The following is a 22,160-nucleotide window of genomic DNA, read 5'->3' as shown; positions in this document are numbered from 1 at the left end:
AAGGTAATTGTTGCAATCTAATTCCCGAAGTGAAGTCAGTTTAGCATAACAGCCAGCCTTTTACGCGAGGTCTAGAGGGTTGTCTAGTACCTGGTAGTCCCACACATCGTTATCGCGCTCGTGTGCGCGTTCGCTATGAGTATAGGCGTTCTGGACGGTGTTCGTGATGGATTTGATATCTGGTACACCATGCGGGTGAGGCAAGATAGTTGGATTGTGTCTTAAATGAGATATGTATCCACTTCTGTCGGACCAGAGAAAAGATGATGCATATTACGCACTAACTATGCTGGCTAGCGAACGAAGTCAACACTCCATCCGCACGGCATGAGCCTTCAAGATAGGCAGAAGTATCGGAGCATCAAACGGCGGCCCAGTTGTAGGAGTTGAGACAATTAAACATTAGATCCGAATAAAAGGGACATGAACAGATAATAGTCTAGGTGTTGCACAATCACATATGTATGGGCTTGGAAGAGGCAGCCATGGCAGCCTCCTTGAAAGCTTCGCTAAGCGTGGGCTATAAAAACGACGTTGTCAGCGACTACGTAGATAACTGAGGGTTTTGATACGTACATGAGCGTGGGTCGTGCGCGCGATGTCTTCTGAGCTAGCACCGTACTCGATGGCAAGGACAGCCTCAGAAATCATTTCACCAGCGTTAGGACCTATACGGCCAATTAGTTGAAGACAATGGTTCCAGGTTTGATGAGCAGCTCGTACCAATGATGTGGACGCCAAGGATCTTATCTGTCTCCTTCTCCGTGATGAATTTGACGAAGCCCTCCATGTCCAAGTTGGTCTTCGCGCGAGAGTTGGCAGTGAAAGGGAATTTTCCAATTACATACTTCACGCCGTCAGCCTTGAGCTCCTGCTCCGTCTTGCCGACCCAGGCAACTTCGGGGTGGGTGTAGACGACGGATGGGATGGCAGCGTAGTTAACGTGTCCGTGTCCGTGCTTCACGTACTCAACGGCGGCAATTCCTATATCGTGGATTGTTCAGATACATACGGGAGAAGGAACAATGGGAAAGTCTCTACCTTCTTCCTCGGCCTTGTGAGCCAGCATGGGACCGAACGTGACATCACCGATACACTTGATGTGCTTCGCTGAGGTGTTGAACTGATCGTCAATTATCACGCGTCCCCTGTTGTCGAGCTCGACGCCAGCGGCCTCGATGTTGAGGCCTTCGGTGTACGGTCGGCGACCGACAGAGACGAGGACAACGTCGGCATCCAACTATGATTTTATCGGCTTCAGAACAACGCGCAACGGGTGGATAAACTATAACGCACCGTCTCCTCCTTGCCACCTTTGGCTGCCTCAGTCTTGATGAGGACTTTGCCGCCCTCCTTGTCAGCAGAGAGGACCTTGGTGTTCAGCTTGAACTTTATGCCCTGCTTCGACAGTATTTTCTGGAACTGCTTGCTGTCGGAACGGAACGGGATCAGAAACGACAACGGAATGGCCTACGAGACGGTGACTTACGCGACCTCCTCGTCAATACCAACGCCACCAATAGCTCCCAAGAATTCGACTACTGTGACCTCGGCGCCCAAACGACTCCAGACGCTACCCAGTTCCAGCCCGATGACACCACCACCGATGACAACCATCTTCTTCGGGACTTCCTGGAGGTCGAGAGCACCTGTCGAGCTGACAATCTGCTTCTCGTCGATCTGAATGCCGCCGCCGGGGAAGGGTGCGACTTCAGAACCAGTAGCAATAATGATGTTCTTGGCTTCGACTTCAGTCTCGCCCCCGTCGAGTAGCTGGACCCCAATTCTCGTTGGGGAAACGAACGAACCGGAGCCCTTGATATAGTCGACTTTGTTCGCTTTGAATAGGTATTCGATACCTTTTGTCAGGCCCGTGACGGCGTCTTCCTTGGCTTTGAGCATCGTCGGGAGGTTAAGGCTGACGCCAGAGACTGCACAAAGACGTAAGAAAACATATTTCCGACAATTCAGAGCAACGCACCGTCAATTCCGCGCCTCTTGAGGTCGTGCTGCGTTTGATGGTAGATGTGCGAGTTGTTGAGCATGGCCTTGGATGGTATGCAGCCAACGTTCAGACATGTTCCTCCCAAAGAGCCTCGCTTCTCGATGCAAGCCGTCTGCAAAATTTGAGCCATTAATTGACACCCTACCACACCCCGAAGATCCGTCGTACCTTCAGCCCCAGCTGGGCGGCCTTAATTGCTGCAACATAACCTCCGGGACCTATGAAAAGCTCAGTCTCTGGTAGGTTCTGCGCCAAGTCCCCTCTCACCTCCACCAATGACCACAACGTCGTACGGATCTGACGAACTGGCGTATCCCCTGTACGATTGCACTATTGCAGCCTGAGCACCTGTCTGGCGCAACCGCCGCGCTGCGCGTGGTGCGCTCTGAGACCGCAAGAACTCATGAATGGATGCTTCAGGGACAGGTAGAGTTCGCTTTCTTACCTTTTGTGCTATTCTACGGAGGTGCAACATGCTCGTCGAAATTTTAGAGGTGAATGTACGAGGAACGCTCCGCGTTCGAAGTGAAGTAAGTGATGACCCGGTGTGACGGTCACAGCTCACGCTATTGCTTGACAAACGTCACATGACTGACTCGGGCACTGAAGCCGACCCCTACCTAACACCAAGTGAACCATCAAGGGGAGGTTCGCGGGTCATTTCACCTCTCAGATCACGGAGAATCGAGTGACTGGATGTAGTTCAACTGCGCGATATGGATACACGGTAGAATGACGATAGATGTACAAGAATTCATATCAATACAAAGCTAGAGAGTATCATTATTGCCAGGGCCGTCTGATATTTGAGTTCGAAGTTGCCAGAGAATGAGAGAGTGTGACGAAGGGACGATCTCAAAGGTATTTGGAGGTCGTGCCATAACGACATTGAGGGAAGGCCTTGAGAAGGCACATTGATACAAAGCTGGAAGGGGTGATTATTGCAGGGGCTTGAGGTCGTACGGTATAAACGAAAAGGCGCGCGCGAGAGAAAGGACCAAAAGAAAGGGGAAAAGATATGAAAGAGTGGTAAGGAGCGGGCGGTTTCAAAAGAGTGTGACGCGTGTCCGGGTCGTTTCGTGGTGAGGATACGGCTTCAGAGCGACATGGATATCCCGATAAGCGCAGGCCATAAGACAAACACGATGCGGAACTTAAGCTTCTCCACGTCTATCCGCCTAGATGCATGGTCGCCATTTGTATTCGTATTCCCTGGTCGCTCGCCTTTGGGAAGCGGAGCTGCGTAGATCGTAGTTTCAGCTGGAGAGGCATTGTTACTACTGGTGGGAGTCGCTGTCGCGTTCGAGGTCGTGGGAGGAGCACTTAGAGTCATCAGATCCGCCGGGGCGAGCGCTTCGGCCTTCGCTGTGTCAGGGAAGGGCAGGACATCGAACATCGCAGTGTACACCGTCAATCGAGGCCGCCTAGACGTGAATCGGAGGAAACTGTCGCACAGTTGGGTGATGTAGCCAACGGGAGACAATATAAGCCTTACAATTTCGAGTCTTCTGAATAGGTGTACTTGGGGATGTGGACTTTGTGTTTCCGTTTCGTAGGTGAGACGTTGCGAGCCAGGGTCTGCACAAAAGTCTTGAACCGCGTCAGCCATCCTGAGCCGGCTAAGCGGGAGCCTCACATCATTCTCAGAGTACATGTTTATGGTGACTTGGCCGATGTTTGACAAACGCGGGGAAGTCTTGTCGTCTATCCAGGTCGTCCAATGGGAGGTTCCAGCGATCCAAGCCGTTGCAGAGACGGGCGTGGTAGGGTAGAGTGAAGCAGAAGTATATACGGCATAGGCGGCCAGAAACAAAGCACAGGAAGGGCGCATGGCGGGCGATGTCGTGGCAAGAGCTGGGTGAGAGCTGGGTGAGAGTCAAGAAGGAAACTCGACTCCAACGAGGAAGTAAACTTCGCGATTTCCCACGATTAACTTTCCCGCTCCTCGAGCTTCGAGTCCACCGCGTCCACCGCATGAATAAATCTCAAAGTCCCCGAGAACGTCACACACCACATCCAATGCCGTGCCATTGAGCAGTCTGTATGGACGTATCCTTGGCAACGATATTTGCTAGGGTACCACGCACTCTCCCGCGTTTCAGCTACACAGCACCTCCCGAAGCTCTCGGCCAAGCGTTGAAACCATCAACACGCGTTGCACGAGGGTATATAATATGAGCTCGAAGTACTGTGGATCGCCCATCCGCATAGGCTGGACCTTTGCGAGTAACTTCACTTTGCTGCTGGCCAGCCTCGACACGACACCTCACGACCAATTACGAACCAATTCGGTACAATATTTCAGAGGGACATGAATCGAGACCTAAACTCTGCCAGACGCCGTGCGAGAGCATGCTGCTGCCTTCCCATACCAGTCGGCGTGATCCTGTTATCTGTCACCGGCACTGTGTTGGGAGTCGGATTGGGGACCATTGGGATACTGGCTACAACTAAACTAGGTGAGATCTCCCAGCCTCTAACATATTTGGGACTACATTGATGGCATGCAATCTTCAAGACGCCCAGTTGGAGTTTGATGCCAAGATGGCTTTTCAGATGCACATTTTTCAATACATCCTCCTTGCCATCTTCTCCATCCTGGGGTGAGCAAGCTTCATTGTCTGATATATCCCTCCACTGACTTCGAGGTTTAGATTCATCGCAGTAGCAAGGAAGTCGCGGAAGGTCGCCGGATTCCATTTTTCGTCATATGCGGCCCATCTACCCTTCAACATTGGCTCCGGTGCCTTTCTTCTCTACATATTATTTGCCATGAAAGGCGGCCAGGTGCTGGAAATGTGCACGCATGTGTTAGGGGACTCCAAAGCCAAAGATATTTTCCTCGTGAAGGATGTTTGCAACCAGAACGCGTCGGCCATACGCGGCGCATCCGTAGCTATCTTAGTTGTCATCTACCTTTGGGAGTTCTGTAAGTTTCATCGCTGTCAAGTTTCTCTTATCCCTGATTCGTCCCCTGGTTTCAGACTCTTTATTCATCCTGAATTCATACACGAAGGAACTCGCTCAGGTAGACTACAAAGTCGATGAATATGTGATATCACCATGAAAAGTATTGTATACAAATGCTTATATTCGAAAACACGATAGCGTGTCTGTAGATCCAATTCTAGTCGGGCAAGCTCCACATGAAAGACTTGCCCGTTTCCTCACCGTGTGCCAGACTTTCGCCCACGAACTTGAGCGCCGTCACCGCTGGTAACCGATTCGCCTTGCCCGACATGCGCACCTTCATCGTCCGGATTGTCAAGAATTCCCATTGCGCCTTCTCCCCTACGGGTGTTCCATCCGCCGTCCAGGTCAGCAAAGAAATAGCACCATCAGAGCTACCTATAGCCAGAATTCCGAGATGGGAGTACTCGCGTTCGTGGAATGCCATCGAGGTGATGGTCGGGACAAGCCTTGAGTACGACGATAAACGTGTCAGATCAAGCGTCGCCATCGGACGGCCGTTGATGGTGTGGAGGCAGAGTCGGAGGCGAGAACAAGTTGCGACGTAGCCCTGCTCAATGGTTAGTACTTTGATTCCCTTTCTTTCGCGCACGATGCACTCACGGTGCTCTCATTGATGGCAACGAGATGAACCGAATCTTCTTCAGAGTGTCCGTGCCAGATAGTTCGTACATACATTCCTCTGTTAAGATCCCATAGGACTGCCGAACCATCCTTGGAACCACTGAGAACCGCTGACCAGGATCTGGACGCTGTGACACAAATCACTTCTTCTGTATGAATTCTCATGATGTGGGACAATGTGATCTGCAGATTGCGTTCCCTTCCATTGATTGCAGGCGTAGTCGTCTTTATTTGCGCTCCTCGAGTGATTTTCCACAAGCGTACCGTGTAATCACTTGATCCAGTGACGAGGCAGTTCGCATCTGCGAAAGAGGCGCATGTACAGTAAGCACCTTCTATAACCTGTGTGACCTAAGACGGGAAAGTTCACGCTGAGTCCCTCGTTGCAAAAGAAGGGAAGAAGCTCACTTTATGATCGACAACGGCACGGAGAGCTCCACCAGTTGTGCGGCTTGGTCCCCACTCTATTTGCTCATGTGGATGATGGGGGAAGGATAGAACGCCTTCGGGATAAGGCAAAACACGCTCCCCAATGTTGTCGAGAACAAGCTCACGAACGGGCACAGCGGACCCTAGGTCTGACCCCTATCGTGAGATTGTGGTCAACGTCCAACCAACAAGAAACGTACCTCTGAAACAACGGTTCGCTTGAGAAAGGAGGAACGGGTCTTCTTCAATTCCATGCAGCGTACCAAGTGGCAACGTCGAGAGGCCATGATGATACCGAGGAGGATGAGGAATTGTGAAAAGCTTTCTTGGAGTTTGCCCGACTGGATGGAAAGTTATTTAGTGTCATCTTTGGAATAAAGGTTATAGCACGCACAATTGTGAATGATGCCGACTGTGGCTTCTCTTTCAAGCTCATCCGTTATACTTTCGAGGTCTGGTAACAAATGAATATGTCTTCTCCTTATCGAATACGAAATCCTACCTATAGAGCCTTCATAACTCAAAGGATGGAAAACATTCAGTGCATCTGGATCCCTTTGTTTGCAACCCCAAATAAGGTCGATCCAAGCAGGTAAGTTCTCGCTAACTTGGTCACTTTCCAGAGCCTAGCAGGGAGATCAGCTTATTCAAGGAAAGTTAGTACGTGCGCGACTGACTCGGCGACTTAGGATAATAAATAACAACGGATCCCGCTTGGCCCAAGGCGGAAGCTTGACGTCGTGGATTCTCTCGCCGGTGCCCTGCTGGATGCCGAAGTCAAGGTTCGCTGAATTCTCAAGAAATCTGCAAGGAATCTGTCAGTTCAAGAGCGCGGCAGGGGTGGGAGAACACACTCGGGGCAGGTGTAGAATTCTGGTATGAGCTCCCTAACATCGCCTCGAACGTCGCGCGCGGCGGACTCGTATGCACGCCCGATGTCGCTATATTTAAAATAGGCTCGAACTGGTACATCTCGACGACAAAGTGAAGGCGCACCTGAACAAACGGTCGGGCAAATCCCAATCTCCGCCCTAAAGAGAAAGTCAGAAAAACAGATATAATGACGAGTGAACTACTAGACTAACCTGCAGCGTCTTGAACATGTTGGTGAAAGGAGCCATGCGAATCAAGAAGTGGCAAACAATCATCGATGAACTGAAGTGAGTTCCGTAGTGGAAGGGCTTTTCGTCCACGCTCTCAAGATTAGAATATCTAGCGGCAGCAGCTTCGCAGCGTGCCGGTGTCAGGGCCCCCATCGGCTTAGTTAAACTACGTTGGAAGTTAAGGCGAGCGTGCAGGCTTTCGAGAAGATACATACTCTCGATAGACTTCAGGCGAGTTCAAGTTTAACGACGTAGATGTATAATCCTGTAAAACCCAAGCTAGGCAGTGTCAATGTCAACGCACTGAACTTTGAAAGGGGCTGGACCCTACGGAAGACAGGGTATTGAGTGGCATCGCTTGGTGTTCGGCCAGAGAGTTGATTGAGGATGCTGAGGTAAGTAAACTGAGGGAGAGTGTTAGCGCTATCCATTGTATATAATTATGTGACAATACATTACTAATTTCCCTAGCTTGCCACTTCCTCTGTGCAGTCGAAATCTCGTCAATCTTCAGGCCAGACAAGACCCGCGAACTAACACGGCCTAGTAATGGCGACTTCAGAAGTGCTGACCCTATGCCGGGAGTAGAAACCTCTAGCGTAGTCCGACTAATGATAGTCGAAAGTCGATGATACGTGTCAGAGCGACGTTCCTTATGCAGAAACACCACCAGCAACGATCGGCTGTCCTTGAAGTAGATTTCAAGTCTAAACAAGGATGTGAGTTGTGCTTGAAAAGTAACGCAAGGTCAAACATACGCAACATCTCTGAAGAGAAAAGTTTTGTCGCTGAACGAAGCGATTTGGTCGTGCGACCTAATATCTCCTCAGAAGTATTTGCAGAGGATGCTAGATGTGGCTCACCACCGTTGAGCACGCTGAGGTCCATCAAGTTCGACTATACTTCCTGGAACAGAGAAGAGATGTCGCGGGGCATCATGTGCGTCAATGACCTCCCCGTCATCGTTCTCAACGACCCCGTCTAACATATACACATGTGTTTTCCCGATTATGAGAAGACCGGCTAGATATCCTGCTTAGCCCAATAATGGACGGATGTGGGGACACATACGGGATGAATCAACCCCAGCGATTCGGGCAACAGTAGCAACTGCCTCGATGACATCGCCAGGCTCTAGTTCATGCCGAACTCTTCTATGTTTATCATCTGCTATATCTTCTGCGAGCTGTCGATCTTCGTGCATGTTAGTAGCCGGAGTTGCGGGGAGAACACGAACGACAAACCCTCCATCTCGGTTGCGGAGATTTCATACGACTCGGCCCAAGGAGGTACTTCAACTTGTATTTGAGACGAAGTCTCTGATTCTGGCATGGTGACGTCTCTTAGGTGATCATAACTCTCTAACCGAGAACTCCAAGTCTTGTCGTCCTGGGGTTCCATCTTCTTCCTGCTTAAATCAGTTACACTGTCATGGATGTAGATATGCAGTTTACCTAATACGTTGTGGCCCCTCCGTTTCGTCGAGACGCCAAAGGCGATCATCACAATGAGGCCAGAGGCCGCGTTCGGACTCTAGAAGGAGTGCCCAGTCGCCCAGTCGAGATATCTGCCGTCGATGCTCGCGTCTATAACAGAAGAGTTGATGCTGGAACATCATACCGAACGCATGGTTGCCTACAGGTCAAGGACATCCTTCCGAAGTCTCTTGCGCTCAGAAGTCTGGATGGTCTTCCGCCATTCTTGCATCCTTGCCACAGTCTTCATGATCGTGCGTTCTCCAACTTGCATGCTGAGTCGCGCTGACGCAATCCTCTGGCGCACAGATCGCACGTCAGCCACAAGGCTTGGGTCAATCGCCGTCCTCTCCGCATCCGGATTTATGGACGCCTCAGCCATTTGCATCGTATCTAAGATCTGCGCCGAATGAGAAAGGCATGACGGTACGTCATGGCATCCCTCGTACCTGGCGTTTCTGACTGCCAGCAACCGAGTTGTCCAGAGCAAACGCCAAACCTAGATGGTTCAGTTTCTCAACCGTGCTGGTTGTCTTGCTATTCAAGGCAGGCAGGGCAGTTATCCTGGATACATACGCCTTGTACGCGTCAACGAACAGCTGCGTCGTCTGCTGTGATTTGAAAATCTGCCGAAACGTGGAACTAGAGGCATGCAGATTCATGAGTTCTTCTATCAGTAACTCGATGACCGATTCTGAGGAAGAGGGCGGGGCTGAGAGTTTCTCGCGTTAGAGATCGAGGTATTGAAGATAACAAGCAGCGCCTTACCCTGATCCGCTGCCATCTCTAATGCCTTTGACATTGACTCCAGTCCTTCTTTCAGAGCGCATAGAATAGCAGGGACTATCTGGGGACACACTACTACGTTACCACCAGCATTTGCGTTTGTACTCCCCCGGCCGAGAAGGATCCCAAAGGCTGCTTCGTTGACGTTGCGATCCCACGCCCTGGGGAGGACGGCTTTCAACACATTCCACCCGCTTATGAGCTCAAACTTCCGGCTAAATGTCGGCGAGGCTTGTAGACTCATACTGATCAGCGCTAGCACCCGCGTGGCGATGAATGGGGACGGGCGATCCCCAAGCAACAGCAGAGGTATCCGCGTATGGGGCAGGGAAACCGCGAATCGCGTGTAGGATGTCGGCGAAGAGAGGATGGACAACAGGGCAGCGAAGACGTGCTCTGCCTTTTCGCGTCCACCGGTTTGGTCAAGGCGGGATACAATCGACAAGGGGGAAGATGGCGAGTCGGGCTGACCAATTGGGTCTAGCAAACGACGTCTAGCTCGGCTAGCAACGGTGGTGACCGTGAACGCACCTTCGTGCAAATTCGCAGCCAAATACGAAACGATTGGCTTGATCGCCTCATCCTTGGTGAAGTTAGCCTCGGCTACGACTCTGAGCGCGTCTATGAGGTGCGGCAAGTCGTCGCGACAATACCAATCCGTCTGGACGGCGAATAGAAGCTTCCTGACAAGCCCCATTTTGACAAAGCGCTGTTTGCTGTTGAACCTCCTGTAACGGCTGGTCTGAAGAAGTGTAGTGAAGTGCGCGAAGTACTCCCGTTGTATCTCGTCCTTGGTCCGCGACCACAGCTCGAAGTCCAGCGCGATCGCGCGATAGGCTATGGGATTTACTACCGTTGACTGACTTTGAAGCAAAGTCAGCGCCGGCGATATTGCACGAGACGGCGAGAGGGACTAACTCGGGTGTCTTGAAGTTGACTCCAAGAAATTCGAAAAGCGTCTCAAAACTCGTCATATTGATAAACTGGCTCTTCTGGCGTAGGATGTCCGCGAGAATCTCGTAGCCCCCTTCAAACCGTGTCAGTATACTAACACCGCGGAGATCAAACGCTTAGCTCACGCATGCGCTCCATGTTCTCCGAGTTTTTCCAGCTATTCCGCAAGCCGTCTACGAGTATACCGAGTGACCTGGATAGTTCATGTGGAGACTACAAGTCGTAAAATGTCAGCGCGGAGCCCTTGTAACTCGGGAAAATGAAGATTAGCTACCTTAGCAAGTTGCACTAGCCGCATCGCAACAGGCGCACCGCCCAGACGCCAGAGGGCCTCATCCAAGCACGCCGCCTTTACGACATAGACATCGCCGTTGACCGACAACTCCTGCAGCTTCTGATGCCCGTCGTCCCCGTGGCGCGGAACCTCCAACGTACCTATGAAGCCAGACTGCGGCACACTTCCCGCAGACAACGACAACAGTATAGACGACTCCGGCAAGGCAAGCCCATCTTTTATGGCTTTCAGCAGCGAGAGTTGCTCGGAAGAAGCGCCTGCCTTCGAAGCGACGTTGGACATGAACATCGTCAGTGACGTCGAAGCCTCGTACGTGAGGAACTTGACCAGATCCGAGTCTTGCAGGTTTCCGGTGTAGCGTGGGCCCAAATGGTGGATGAGTCGAGGGTGTTCATCGGCTGCGCGTGAGATGTCAATGGGGATGATAAAGTGGGCGCTCGCTGAATTGTACCTATGGAACCTCCAACTAAATATGTCGAGGCCATGCACCACGACATTCCGGTGTGATTTTCAACGCTTCCTATCTCGAAAGCTTGCACCCCCTCGAGCGCGAGAGGTTGGATCAACTTCAAAGTGTCAATTAGAGCACCATCAATGAAGAATTCTACCATCGATCGTTAGATATATCAGAGAAAGGGAGCCGTTCACTAACTTAAGGAGCAGTGTGATCTTTGTGAGTGATACGTGACGACAAAATGGGTCCACCTGGACTTGGTGATAGGAGCTGAGTCCACCACCCATGGCGTCGACAATATGCCCAACTGTGATTCGAACTTGCCATCAGGGCGTAGATAGAGCCCCAAAGACGGGCGGAGGCGAACGAGCGGATATGCTGTAGCTGGCAGTGATTCTATCCATACCCACATCTGCATTGATTGGTTCAGACGTTGGCACCGGCGAACGCTTAACGACGAACCATAATGCTGCATCCCGACGCCAGTGCCTTTGTATTGACTCCCGAGAGACAGATGGAAGAGGTAGATTCCATCGAGAAGTGTTCAGGCCACCGCGATTTCATGCCTGACCGTATCGGCTCTAGAATGTCCACATCCAACGAATCATCCCCTTTCACTGCCCTTTGAAATATAAATCGTGCTTCAGGAGTTGTCGCACCCATGTCAAGCAGCTTCTTCAGCAGCTTCGACACGACCTGCCGCTCCCTCGCAGAGATCCCTGTTCGGCTGCCATAGTAATAGCCCAGCAGCGGCTTGATTATACCACTTGCGCTGAGAACTGCTTGATTGCGGTGGCTGAACCGGCAGAGTTGCTCAAAGACCTTGAAGAACACCATTCGAGAAGAGTGGTCCTCCACGGGAATGCGCGGTAGGGTATCCCATAAAATATTGACCGCACCAGGGTGGCGTATTGGACCTATCCTACTACATACCTCTGCAACTTGGATATCAAGTTGCCCGTCATCAGATGGTGCAAGTTTGAGGAATGACTCCGAGAACGATGCATCCTGTAGGAGCAGCGAGAGCACGAGTCCTAGCACGTCTGGGCGCGTTTTCCCGTTGGAGACGAGGCTGCTCAGTGACTGCGCAAGCGAATCAAACCCAACGCTAGTCTGGGCATATCTAAGAGAGTTGCGAAGGTGATAGTCTTTCACACTCACTCGGAAATAGGACGTATTTCCAGGGTGGTCTTGCATGGCATCCCTCAGAATGGCAAACACCAGGCGGGCCGTTTGAATTGCACGTTCCACAAGTTGGTCCTCTGGTTCCACGACAGGTCCGTTACTCTGGAGCTGGGTTGTCGAGAGCGTCTTTATCAAGAACAAGAACCCATCGAGTTCTCGGAAGACATCCTTTGTGCACGAGTTCTGCAGCATGATGCCGTGTATCTCTGCAAGTGACTTCCGGGTAATTGGGGCAAAGAGGGGCAAAGTGCAAAGCAAATCACGCACCTGAACTTGAGCCGCCTCGTTCTCCGCCAGCTTTAAGCTCTCTATAGAGTTCCGCATGAGCTGTATCAAAACATCGCGCGCAAAGTCCTCCGGAGAAACGTCGTCGTCGTTCCCTTCCTCTGATGGTAGTACCGCCGGGGATGGCTCAAAGCGAGAGCGTAGTGGAGTGAGAAGAGTTCTAAACATAATCAGGCATTCCCCAGTAGAAATAACCTTGTCTCGACACTGATGGCCACGCGTATGTAAATGGTATTCAAGTAGTTCCAGCAGTTACAGCGGGGGCAGAATCACATGATACGCCCCTGAAGCCCCTTAATAGACACTCCTAATCCTAATCTCTTTGTGTGGCAAAATTCCAGCATGCTATAAATAACACTCATGAAGGCGTGCTAGTACGTTCGGCCGTGAGCATTTCAGATATATATATATTCAGATTTAGTCCCCACAGTCCTCAGCCATTCGACAAGGAAGACTTCGATTCGCAACGAAGCTCCACTTTCTCGACAAGATATCATCGTATCAGATGGGATTCTGGCTTTTGCCAAGGATTGTTCTGAACTTCGACGTCGCCACGTCGATACATAGTAGACATTTCGTTGGCTCAGCCATAGAGAACATCATGAAATGGCGATGTAGAGCAGTTGGTCGCTTCTCAATGGCGGAGTTTGTCTTCTGTCACGGAAAATCCTGTGCTCAAAGACTCGGAGCGCCCATGATCGTAGTAAAATGAAACCATTGTCAACGAGAAGTCGAGTCACCTTCAGCACTGCATGGTGGGTCTGGGAAATGATGACTCGTTGACTGGCTGTGATCAGCAGTATAAGAACCGACTCCCCAAATCCCTACTCACCTCAAATCACCTCACCAAATGTCTACTTCAGAAGACAACCCGTTGACTTCGCTTCGTATTTCCCCTGCCACCCTTGCGGACTACGAGGAAATCAAACCAAGGCCTCCCCACAAGGGCCCACCCTTCGCGCTCATCAGGACCAACGAGCACCCAGACCTCCCCCTCCGAATTCACAATTATACCGACAAAGCAACCCGGTGGCACATAGGCGACCCGCTCGTCCAAGCTGCCCGAGCCCTCATAACGGAGCGCACAACGGGGAATATCGTTTCTCGTTCTTTCTCCAAGTTCTTCAACTTTCATGAACGACCGGCGTACAAGCCGACGGGAGATGAATACACATCCGTTGTAGAGGAGAAGGTGGATGGAAGTATTATCAGCCTGTTTTGGTATGCAGGGCAATGGAGGATGGCTAGCAAGGCCCAGTTCTCCGGACCCCACGTGAGCGCAGCGGAGGAGGTGCTACGCGACCTGTACCCCGGTGCCACGAGCCTTCTCGACAAGGAAAAGGCATACGTCTTCGAGCTTGTATACCCCCGATTGCCTTTGGCCATAAAGTATACAGAAAACAAGCTTGTGCTTCTGTCGATCATTGGCAAAGACGGTTCCGAACCTCCATGGGATTTCGATTGGTCGATTTTCCCGTTCCCCCGACCTCGAGTCCAGCGAGTGGAGCACGGAACGGCATTGAATATGAAGGAATTGAAGGCGCTGAACCTAGCAAACGAGGAAGGGTTTGTTGTCAAATACTACAGGACAAAGGATGACCGACGGCCTCAGAGGATTAAAGTCAAGTTCGAGGCCTACCTTGCGATATGCGCGTTCGATAGGTACTCCCCGCGGATCATCGTAGAAGATTACATTCGCGCGAGGGCAGCCATCCCATCCCTGGATTGGGCAAATGTGGTCAAGCCGAAGCTGGAGGCAGTCAGACTCGCAAACGCTGAATCCCGGGCGGGAGCAGCAGATGATTTCGGGGGAGAAGCGTGGCTGGCTGCACTGGCAGCTTTAGACGCACGCGTCTATAAACTCTTTGAAGAGAAGGAACGCGAGTTACTTCGAGCGAGGGAAACGTTACGCAGTGCTGGATACGATATTCCGGGACCCCGGTCAGGCAAGGAGAGGGGACCTTTTGTTGTGAAGATCAAAGAGAATGCAGACTCGACAGTGCAGAAAGCCTTGTTTGCGTGGGATGCGGGTGCTGGAGATAAGAAGGTGATAGAGTCTTTCCTCAAGGCCGTAGTACTGCCTGAGGATTTGAAGTCGGGAGAAGCGGTCCGAGTCGAGGCGGTCCCTTGAGAAGGTACATTTATACTTTGGAAATAATCTAGTTCATCCAATACTCAACCCGTTCGTTCGAAATCATCCATGAGTTCAAAGATGGTCTGTAGAAGCGCAAAGATATCGTGTTCACCCTCCTTGCTGTACGTAAACAGCGTAATGAAGTGTTGTATGGATGCCAAGTGCATGTTTATCGGCAGCCGAAATAGTTGCCCTTGATAACTGCGGGGCACCCAGAGGTATCTATAATATGGTTTGTATCAGAAAACCATCCTTCCCGGCGTAGCCAGGATGCGACCTGCCTTTGTCTAAGGGGCAATCGTTGTAGTCATCGCAACATTTGATACACGCACGCGAATCAGATGGCTCGACGAGTTCAACATAATGCTTGTACCTAAGATGCGTTCAGCCCGGGCGTTCAGTATCAGTGACAAAGAATGAACTCGCCCAAGGCACTTGCTCCCTCGCGGATTACCTTGGCCGCCGTCCCCACCGCTGGAGTCGTATTGGCCACCACCGTCACTCGGATTCAGACGATCGAGCGCACCGGCGTTGATGCACCCAGTCACTGTCCATTTGTTAGCATTCAAGAGTTTACCAGAAGGTAGGGATGACGTACGCTGAGCGTATCGTCCGCCATTGGGTCCCCGCCCGGTTTTGAATTCGACGTTTCTCCAGAAATTACCGGGAAGAGTGCCCTGGCTAGCATCATAGCGACCAGCTGGCGAGCAGTAAGTCTTCATCCCCCCTGGTCGCTCGCTGTCACCAATGTTCGTATGAGGCTCCCTGTAACGCATCAGACGTCAGCTGCATGCTCAAAGTAACTCTGATTGGTACAGACCGTGGCACGATCATACTAGAAATAACTCATGTTAGCAGGCGACGCACAGCGAGGAAAAGGGGGAGCACTCACCAGAACTTGTTGGCATCGGTGACATACACGGTGTTGTCGGGGCTGGGTGCCCTTGCCTCTAAGGCATTGGGGATAGCCACGACGACCGATGCAACGAAGGAGAGAATCAAAGCGGCCCGCATGTCGTTGGTAATGAGACGCTAAGATGAACTAGTGGCGACTCGTGTGTCTGCCACTGGTAGGACTTCCACCTCAATGGCACCCATCCTTTTGTAGTGATTGTCCTATCTGCATTGGGACATTTTAGGTCCGTTCTTGTCACTGAGGATCCAGACGCGAAACGAGAAGCAAAGGCGAGCAAAGGCCATTCATGCCCGCGTCGTGTCGAAACACGCGCATGACTCCGTCATACGGTATCATGTGGACGACGGACCTTGGCTTAGATGGATTCGCAGGATTGGGGTACCAGCTTTCTATGCTTGCTCTCGGTCTCGGAGATTGTCGTATGTTCGCTGGCTGTGGTTGAAGTTTGAAGCTTGAAGGGCAGATTGGTGACTAGATCCCAGTGGTAGATCGCGAGTACCCTCTGTCCATGATTCTCACCACGCCCAACAGAGCCCAGCGAAACGGTCACTGGTTCAAGCTGCCGCAGCCTAGGTGGCGCGACCCATGTGGAAATCCGATTCACTAAACGATCAGTTATCGGTGCACTGTGATATAAGAAATACAGAGATTGCTCGACTGTACCAGCAAGATTAATCACTATACAGCAGTAATATTCATGCCCTTGGGGAATCCAATTGAACCAGTAAAAATCTATACACTTGGGTATGCAGCGATACCTCAACCCCAGAGAAACCGCTTTCCAGGTATTATCAGAAGGGATGGTACGGGGATGGAGCGTCGATGCGTCGTGAAGTCCGTGATGGAGGCGAAAGTCGGGTGAGCTCCCCGTAGTGTCATGAACAACGCTCGGCGTGGTAGACAGTCCACCCTTTACTCTGAAGATACCCGTCCATCGCTGTGAAAGCGCACCTCCTCAACTCCCTCTCCAGCAGCCAGACATCGTTACAAGTAATCACCCCGCAGTCGTGGAGAATGCAGATGGCATCGAGGAACCACGTACGAGAACTGAATTCAGCACCATGCCGATCTATGACCCGGCCATCATCGACCTTCGGGATCTCCACCGTCTTGAACATCGAGAGCAATCCATCCATCCCGACCACTTCATGATAAGCCCCTAGACTCTCCAGATCCCCCAGCCGGACAATCGCAACAGTCAACGGCGACCCCACGATATCCTTGCTCGCTGTCTCGAACACCCAGCGATTCGCATTATTAACATCGCTTTTGACATGGAACACAGTCCCGCCCGAGCCAATTGGTGATTGGGCGGGATCAGGGACAAAGAAAGCCCAGTTCCAAGATGCAAGGTCTCCGCGATATGTCAACAAGGCGTAAAGACGTCCTGGCTCTAGACTGCTGCTTGGATGAAGGGTCGAATGTGTCGCCATTGGTGGTTCGTCGGTGTCGTTAAAAGCATTTGAGTTGGACATGATGCTCGCAGTATTCTGCGGGGCGAGGTTATAGATTGAGGCGGTACCTTGCAGGCTGCAGATATCAGACCAGGCAGCCATCCATGAACGAACATCAGCATGTCGTAAACGAAAAAAGCGTGGTTATGAAAAGACGTACCGAATTAACGCGGGATAATCCTCCCAAACGAAGTTTCAAGATAAGTTGTTCACTCTGCAACCGTTGATGTGGTGATTCCCATGTTTCCGGAAGATTCCAAGGCTAAATTGCCTCAGCCATAAAATGAATTTCGTTGATTTACTGCGAGATTCCATAGAATGCAGAGCACAAGAAAAATGCGAAGACGGAAAGGCTGAGTGCCCAAGAAAAGGTACGAAGCCTTCACCCGTCACCAAAGTCCAGATGAAAGCTATATCGAACCAAAGAATTGGCTAGACTGTGCCATTCTGGCCACGGAAGAGAAAAAATGATTTCGGATAGCGTCTAATCCAAAACATAGACCTCACGGGTACATCGATGTTATACAAAGCTCCTATTAAGCTACGCACCAATATCGACCAATATCGATGGCTTGTTCGTTGCTTCCTTCGTTCGTCAATCCCTCTGAGGAGGAGCGTGGGATTGTGAGCGTGACCAGAGCTCCTGAACCCCTGGAGGACTCGTGCTGACATAGGCTGACATTCTCACCACCCACATCACGCCGATATTTATAAGTAGAAGGTTCTGGCATAGAATGCTAAAGAGCCCAACATGTCTGACCCGTCTTACAAAGGAGTCGCAATAATTACAGGTGCTGCCGAGGGCATCGGACGGGGCATCGCCCTACGACTGGTATCCGACGGATTCGACGTTGCGATCAACGATATTCCCGCCAAGATAGACGCGCTCGAACGCGTGGCCAACGAAATCAGAACAAACTCTTCCCGGAGAGCTATATCTGTCCCCGGAGATGTTTCGATCGAAAGTGATGTGAAAGGCATTGTTGAGAAAGTGGTGCAAGAGCTTGGAGGACTGGATGTGGTACGCCTTCAGTGTGTTCAGCTCAGATGTTAGATTTAACTGAGTGATGGTTAGATGATTGCTAATGCCGGTATCGCCGTCAACAAGCCAATCGCTGATAGTACGTAGGTTGAGAATTCACCGAGACTACGCTGAAGATGGACTACATAGCAACGGTTGATGAATGGGATCGGCTCTTTTCCGTCAATGTGCGCGGGACATTCCTGTGCTACAAGCATGCTGCAGAGATCATGGTCAAGCAAGGCAGAGGTGGTCGGATAATCGGTGCATGTTCGATCGCCGGAAAGAAAGGTACGCGTTGCCACTCGACTCGATCAAACATTGCGACACTGACGCTAGCGCGTAGGTATCCCGGAAGCAGCATGTTACAGCAGTACCAAGTTCGCAATCCGTGGGTTGACTCAGAGTGCAGGTACGGATGGGTACCTCTAGCAAATGATTTGTTCAATGGAGCTGACGTCCCGGAAAATATAGCGCAAGAGTACGGGAAGTATGGTATCACCGTCAACGCCTATGCGCCTGGCGCTATTGAGACGCAATTCCGTGAGTAATATCATAGATTGTAACCGCATTGATACCATTTTATATTTCAGTGGGGAAATTTGATGGATACCACGCCAGCAAAAGTGGCTTGAAGCCTGGAGAATGGACCGAAGCCGTGAGCTGATCGATCTCTACTTTATAAACACATTGAGGCCTTATTGCGACGCATTGTAGCTAAAAGGTGGCGTAGCTCTCGGAAAGAACGGATCGCCCACCGAAGTCGCAAGCTTGGTTTCGTATCTCGTCTCCAAAGACGCCCATTTCATCACCGGTACGTCTCCTGAGTCACTCGTCTCCGTGTATTTGAATCCAACGATGTTGTTGTGCCAGGTCAAAGTGTGAGCCTACCCGTTTCATGTATTGCAAGCTGCGAGTCCCTGAATGGAATGTATAGATCCTCGTCGATGGCGGAGGGCTCTTTGATTAAGCGACTCACGATGAACTCGAATATTCATCAAGGACAAAACATGTTTGATCAAAATATATGTATCCAATACAATAAAATTAACAACCATAGTCAGAGCTCAACTTGCTTCGAGGTCAGTCTAGAAGATTTATAGCAAGCTACAATCCTGGAAACTCCTGTCCCTTCGACAATGACAACGCACAATGCTGAATTGTGATACACCATCACCAATAACGAAGCTCACGCTACTCGGGTCACCTAGCCTGAGAAGCTCGACTAAATATAATAACCCCCTGACCCCTGGTAGACTTGCGCGCAGCGCTGACATACGACGAGCTATACTAAGTTCTAACTTACCCACATTACACCGACATATATTGGCTTACTTCTGGGATGTGAAGATAATCCCCCACATGTCCGAACCATCTTTCAAAGGCGTCGCGATAATTACAGGTGCAGCCGAAGGCATTGGGCGAGGCATCGCCCTCCGCCTCGTATCGGACGGGTTCGACGTTGCGATCAATGATATTCCAGCAAAGAAGTCGGCACTCGAGCAATTAATCAGCGAAATAACAAGTTCAACCCCACGGAGGGCCATTGCCGTTCCGGGTGATGTATCCAACGACGGCGACGTCAAGGGAATCGTTGATAAAGCAGTGCAGGAGCTAGGGGGACTTGATGTGGTACGTCTTGCGGTGGGATTCAATTTCAAGCCAAGAAATTAACGAAGGGTGGCTGGCTAGATGATTGCAAATGCTGGGATCGCCGTTAACAAGCCAATTGCCGAGAGTGCGTCCGTTCAAACACCACGTTAGGCTACTTGTGCTGAAGGCTGTTCAGCAACGACGGACGAATGGGATCGGCTATTTGCCGTCAACGTTCGCGGAACGTTCCTATGTTACAAGCATGCTGCCGATGCCATGATCAAACAGGGAAGGGGTGGTAGAATCCTCGGCGCCTGCTCAATCGCTGGGAAGAAAGGCGAGTATGATCAACCTTTTACCATAACATGTACTAATGGCACTTCGCAGGTATTGCGGAAGCAGCGTGTTATAGCAGTACGAAGTTTGCCGTTCGTGGTTTGACGCAGAGTGCAGGTACGTTGATCCCACTCCACCTATGATGGATAAGTCAGGCCAATACAATCTTTGTTTCAGCGCAGGAGTATGGGAAATTTGGGATTACAGTAAATGCTTACGCTCCCGGCCACATTGAGACTCAGTTCCGTGAGTGGAATCACTGTCCCTTCCGATGACCTGACCGCCCTCTACCCTCAGTTGGCAGGTTCGACGGATATCAAGCTACCAAGAAGGGCTTGAAACCCGGCGAGTGGACCGAAACGGTGCGTTTATTCTTACGTATAATGAAGCAACTCACGAAGGTGACTGTATGGTGGGGACAGTTGAAAAGCACGGTAGCCGTCGGTAAAAATGGAACACCCACCGAAATCGCTAGCTTGGTGTCGTATCTCGTCTCGAAAGATGCCCATTTCATCACAGGTGCGTCGTGTTTTTTCATTCAAATAGATGGGACTAATCGCGTGGCACCAGGTCAAAGTGTGAGTGCCTCCAGTCAACGCTCCGAGCAACTGATGAGTAACATGTGCATGTGCAGATCATCGTCGACGGCGGAGGGATATTCGATTAATTGCTTCGTCACAAACGTAAACATCTATAACTTTGTGATCAAGATACATATTCTTGGGGTATAAATATTCTATATCGAAAGTTGGCTGTTGGCAATGCAAATTATACCACTGAGAATGCAGAACCGCCGGCCTTTGCGTCCATTTCAATGACCGGGTCCAGCCCTTCCGAAATCGGGTTACTTTTTGCGAGACTAAAAGAATCGTGAACTGTTGCTTACCCATGACTTTGAAGAATGCCTTCGGATCCATACCTTGCGCGGACACAAAGTCAGTACCAGTCTTCTTGAGAGACTGCATGGCCGCACGGCAAGCATGTACCATGGCTACACAAGATACAAGCGAGAAGACTATACAACGAGTCAGCTACTAGGGTAGGAAAGTCAAACATGGACGCACTAATGATCTTGGCACCCATCTCCTCGGCTTCTTTGTAGGTGAACGGGGGCGTGAGTCCACCAGAGATGACGTTAACGAGGACCGGCTTGGGTGCTAATGCGGCGACGGTCTTTTCGAGGAGGTCCTTGGACTTAACCCCTTCGATGAAGCACACATCCGCGCCAGCGGCTGCCGCAAGCTTCAACCGCTCAACAGCCTCCTCCATTCCTAGGACTTGGGCCGAATCCGTACGACCAATAATCACCTACGCCGTCCAAGACTCTGGTCAACATACATCCAAGGGCCGTTATGAAAATCTAAAATTACTCACGAAATCAGATCCGCCGGGGATCGAGTCCCGGGCGATGACAGCGGCGCGGATGCGCGTAATGAACTCTTCCCTCGAGACAACTTGTTTGCCGAGAAGATGACCACATCGCTTGGTTTGCACCTGATCCTCGATATGCAGACCCGCCACACCGCACCTAGCGTATTGGGTCACGGTTCTGGCTACCATAGCAGGCCCGCCGAATCCAGTGTCGGCATCTGCAATGACTGGACATGTGGGGTCGAGACTGCAGACCATCTGTGCGGACTGAGAATATTGATTATTAGCAACATCACGCGTAAAGGGACGGCGAGGTACTCACGCCTACGAAATCGTTAAGCGTCGCGATGGCGAGATCGGGCTGCCCCATCCGGGAAGCAGTGGTCGCTGCTCCGGATTGGTAGAGGCAGTTGAACCCAGCCTCAAGTGCGCATCTCGCACTGATTCCATCGCAGATGCCTGGTGCGACCTAATGGGGAAGAAGGCTCAATATTAGGGACTTTGCACACAGTTCCTTGAATTATATAGTACGTACCACGATCCCAGGGCGCGCAAGCATCTGACGGAGGCGGGTAGCGGGGTTATCAGATAGAGGGCCTTCGAGGTAGTTCTTGGGGTCCAGGCACGGATTGTAGTAGTTCCCAGAAGCATCCGTATGGGTTGACTTGGGAAGGACATCCTCCACAGCTGGCGCAGGGGCGGGATCCGCGGCTGAAGAGGTCTTTGAGAAGTAATCGAGAGCGGGGGACATTTGTAGGGAGCGAGATGTG

General features: G+C 51.1%; 10 protein-coding genes across 10 annotated transcripts; 4 read left to right on the top strand and 6 right to left on the bottom strand.

Annotated features, from left to right (window-relative positions):
• Nucleotides 1-454: 454 nt before the first annotated feature.
• LPD1 (dihydrolipoamide dehydrogenase precursor) lies at nucleotides 455-2,480 on the bottom strand (the record flags this gene model as incomplete). Its single annotated transcript, XM_036771498.1, has 10 exons — nucleotides 455-520; nucleotides 577-668; nucleotides 724-984; nucleotides 1,042-1,240; nucleotides 1,297-1,429; nucleotides 1,490-1,931; nucleotides 1,982-2,117; nucleotides 2,174-2,223; nucleotides 2,273-2,390; nucleotides 2,451-2,480. 10 exons carry the CDS (start codon nucleotides 2,478-2,480, stop codon nucleotides 455-457), a joined length of 1,527 nt encoding a protein of 508 aa, XP_036626119.1.
• Nucleotides 2,481-3,101: 621 nt separating this feature from the next.
• Nucleotides 3,102-3,836, bottom strand: PC9H_001851 (uncharacterized protein; the record flags this gene model as incomplete). The annotated part of the gene is made up of 3 exons (XM_036771497.1): nucleotides 3,102-3,450; nucleotides 3,501-3,583; nucleotides 3,642-3,836. 3 exons carry the CDS (start codon nucleotides 3,834-3,836, stop codon nucleotides 3,102-3,104), a joined length of 627 nt encoding a protein of 208 aa, XP_036626118.1.
• A 480-nt stretch (nucleotides 3,837-4,316) lies between these two features.
• On the top strand, nucleotides 4,317-5,072 carry PC9H_001850 (uncharacterized protein; the record flags this gene model as incomplete). Its single annotated transcript, XM_036771496.1, has 4 exons — nucleotides 4,317-4,464; nucleotides 4,524-4,608; nucleotides 4,660-4,934; nucleotides 4,990-5,072. 4 exons carry the CDS (start codon nucleotides 4,317-4,319, stop codon nucleotides 5,070-5,072), a joined length of 591 nt encoding a protein of 196 aa, XP_036626117.1.
• Nucleotides 5,073-5,132: 60 nt separating this feature from the next.
• PC9H_001849 (uncharacterized protein) lies at nucleotides 5,133-12,733 on the bottom strand (the record flags this gene model as incomplete). Its single annotated transcript, XM_036771495.1, has 31 exons — nucleotides 5,133-5,525; nucleotides 5,579-5,950; nucleotides 6,008-6,177; nucleotides 6,229-6,369; nucleotides 6,423-6,482; nucleotides 6,531-6,654; nucleotides 6,706-6,832; nucleotides 6,883-6,969; nucleotides 7,025-7,059; nucleotides 7,114-7,297; nucleotides 7,347-7,410; nucleotides 7,463-7,535; nucleotides 7,586-7,838; nucleotides 7,890-7,946; nucleotides 7,995-8,154; nucleotides 8,203-8,325; nucleotides 8,376-8,542; nucleotides 8,586-8,717; nucleotides 8,771-9,006; nucleotides 9,056-9,318; nucleotides 9,375-9,631; nucleotides 9,695-9,858; nucleotides 9,913-10,251; nucleotides 10,307-10,419; nucleotides 10,472-10,559; nucleotides 10,621-11,039; nucleotides 11,093-11,245; nucleotides 11,294-11,507; nucleotides 11,558-12,208; nucleotides 12,257-12,496; nucleotides 12,548-12,733. 31 exons carry the CDS (start codon nucleotides 12,731-12,733, stop codon nucleotides 5,133-5,135), a joined length of 6,045 nt encoding a protein of 2,014 aa, XP_036626116.1.
• Nucleotides 12,734-13,415: 682 nt separating this feature from the next.
• Nucleotides 13,416-14,696, top strand: PC9H_001848 (uncharacterized protein; the record flags this gene model as incomplete). The annotated part of the gene is made up of 1 exon (XM_036771494.1): nucleotides 13,416-14,696. One exon carries the CDS (start codon nucleotides 13,416-13,418, stop codon nucleotides 14,694-14,696), a length of 1,281 nt encoding a protein of 426 aa, XP_036626115.1.
• A 172-nt stretch (nucleotides 14,697-14,868) lies between these two features.
• Nucleotides 14,869-15,713, bottom strand: PC9H_001847 (uncharacterized protein; the record flags this gene model as incomplete). The annotated part of the gene is made up of 6 exons (XM_036771493.1): nucleotides 14,869-14,921; nucleotides 14,981-15,072; nucleotides 15,126-15,246; nucleotides 15,298-15,464; nucleotides 15,520-15,534; nucleotides 15,592-15,713. 6 exons carry the CDS (start codon nucleotides 15,711-15,713, stop codon nucleotides 14,869-14,871), a joined length of 570 nt encoding a protein of 189 aa, XP_036626114.1.
• A 777-nt stretch (nucleotides 15,714-16,490) lies between these two features.
• Nucleotides 16,491-17,048, bottom strand: PC9H_001846 (uncharacterized protein; the record flags this gene model as incomplete). Its single annotated transcript, XM_036771492.1, has 1 exon — nucleotides 16,491-17,048. One exon carries the CDS (start codon nucleotides 17,046-17,048, stop codon nucleotides 16,491-16,493), a length of 558 nt encoding a protein of 185 aa, XP_036626113.1.
• Nucleotides 17,049-17,820: 772 nt separating this feature from the next.
• Nucleotides 17,821-19,060, top strand: PC9H_001845 (uncharacterized protein; the record flags this gene model as incomplete). Its single annotated transcript, XM_036771491.1, has 9 exons — nucleotides 17,821-18,090; nucleotides 18,145-18,190; nucleotides 18,241-18,381; nucleotides 18,437-18,502; nucleotides 18,565-18,633; nucleotides 18,684-18,748; nucleotides 18,808-18,904; nucleotides 18,964-18,971; nucleotides 19,028-19,060. The coding sequence occupies 9 exons, from the start codon at nucleotides 17,821-17,823 to the stop codon at nucleotides 19,058-19,060; spliced, it is 795 nt and encodes a 264-aa protein (XP_036626112.1).
• A 392-nt stretch (nucleotides 19,061-19,452) lies between these two features.
• On the top strand, nucleotides 19,453-20,686 carry PC9H_001844 (uncharacterized protein; the record flags this gene model as incomplete). The annotated part of the gene is made up of 6 exons (XM_036771490.1): nucleotides 19,453-19,722; nucleotides 19,783-19,828; nucleotides 19,880-20,024; nucleotides 20,324-20,538; nucleotides 20,590-20,597; nucleotides 20,654-20,686. 6 exons carry the CDS (start codon nucleotides 19,453-19,455, stop codon nucleotides 20,684-20,686), a joined length of 717 nt encoding a protein of 238 aa, XP_036626111.1.
• Nucleotides 20,687-20,787: 101 nt separating this feature from the next.
• PC9H_001843 (uncharacterized protein) lies at nucleotides 20,788-22,141 on the bottom strand (the record flags this gene model as incomplete). The annotated part of the gene is made up of 6 exons (XM_036771489.1): nucleotides 20,788-20,849; nucleotides 20,906-21,034; nucleotides 21,084-21,327; nucleotides 21,394-21,657; nucleotides 21,713-21,859; nucleotides 21,926-22,141. 6 exons carry the CDS (start codon nucleotides 22,139-22,141, stop codon nucleotides 20,788-20,790), a joined length of 1,062 nt encoding a protein of 353 aa, XP_036626110.1.
• Nucleotides 22,142-22,160: the final 19 nt, after the last annotated feature.

This window comes from Pleurotus ostreatus (assembly GCF_014466165.1).
Source record: "Pleurotus ostreatus strain PC9 chromosome Unknown scaffold_10, whole genome shotgun sequence".
Classification (NCBI taxonomy): domain Eukaryota; kingdom Fungi; phylum Basidiomycota; class Agaricomycetes; order Agaricales; family Pleurotaceae; genus Pleurotus; species Pleurotus ostreatus.
This window is presented reverse-complemented; position numbering and strand designations above follow the sequence as displayed.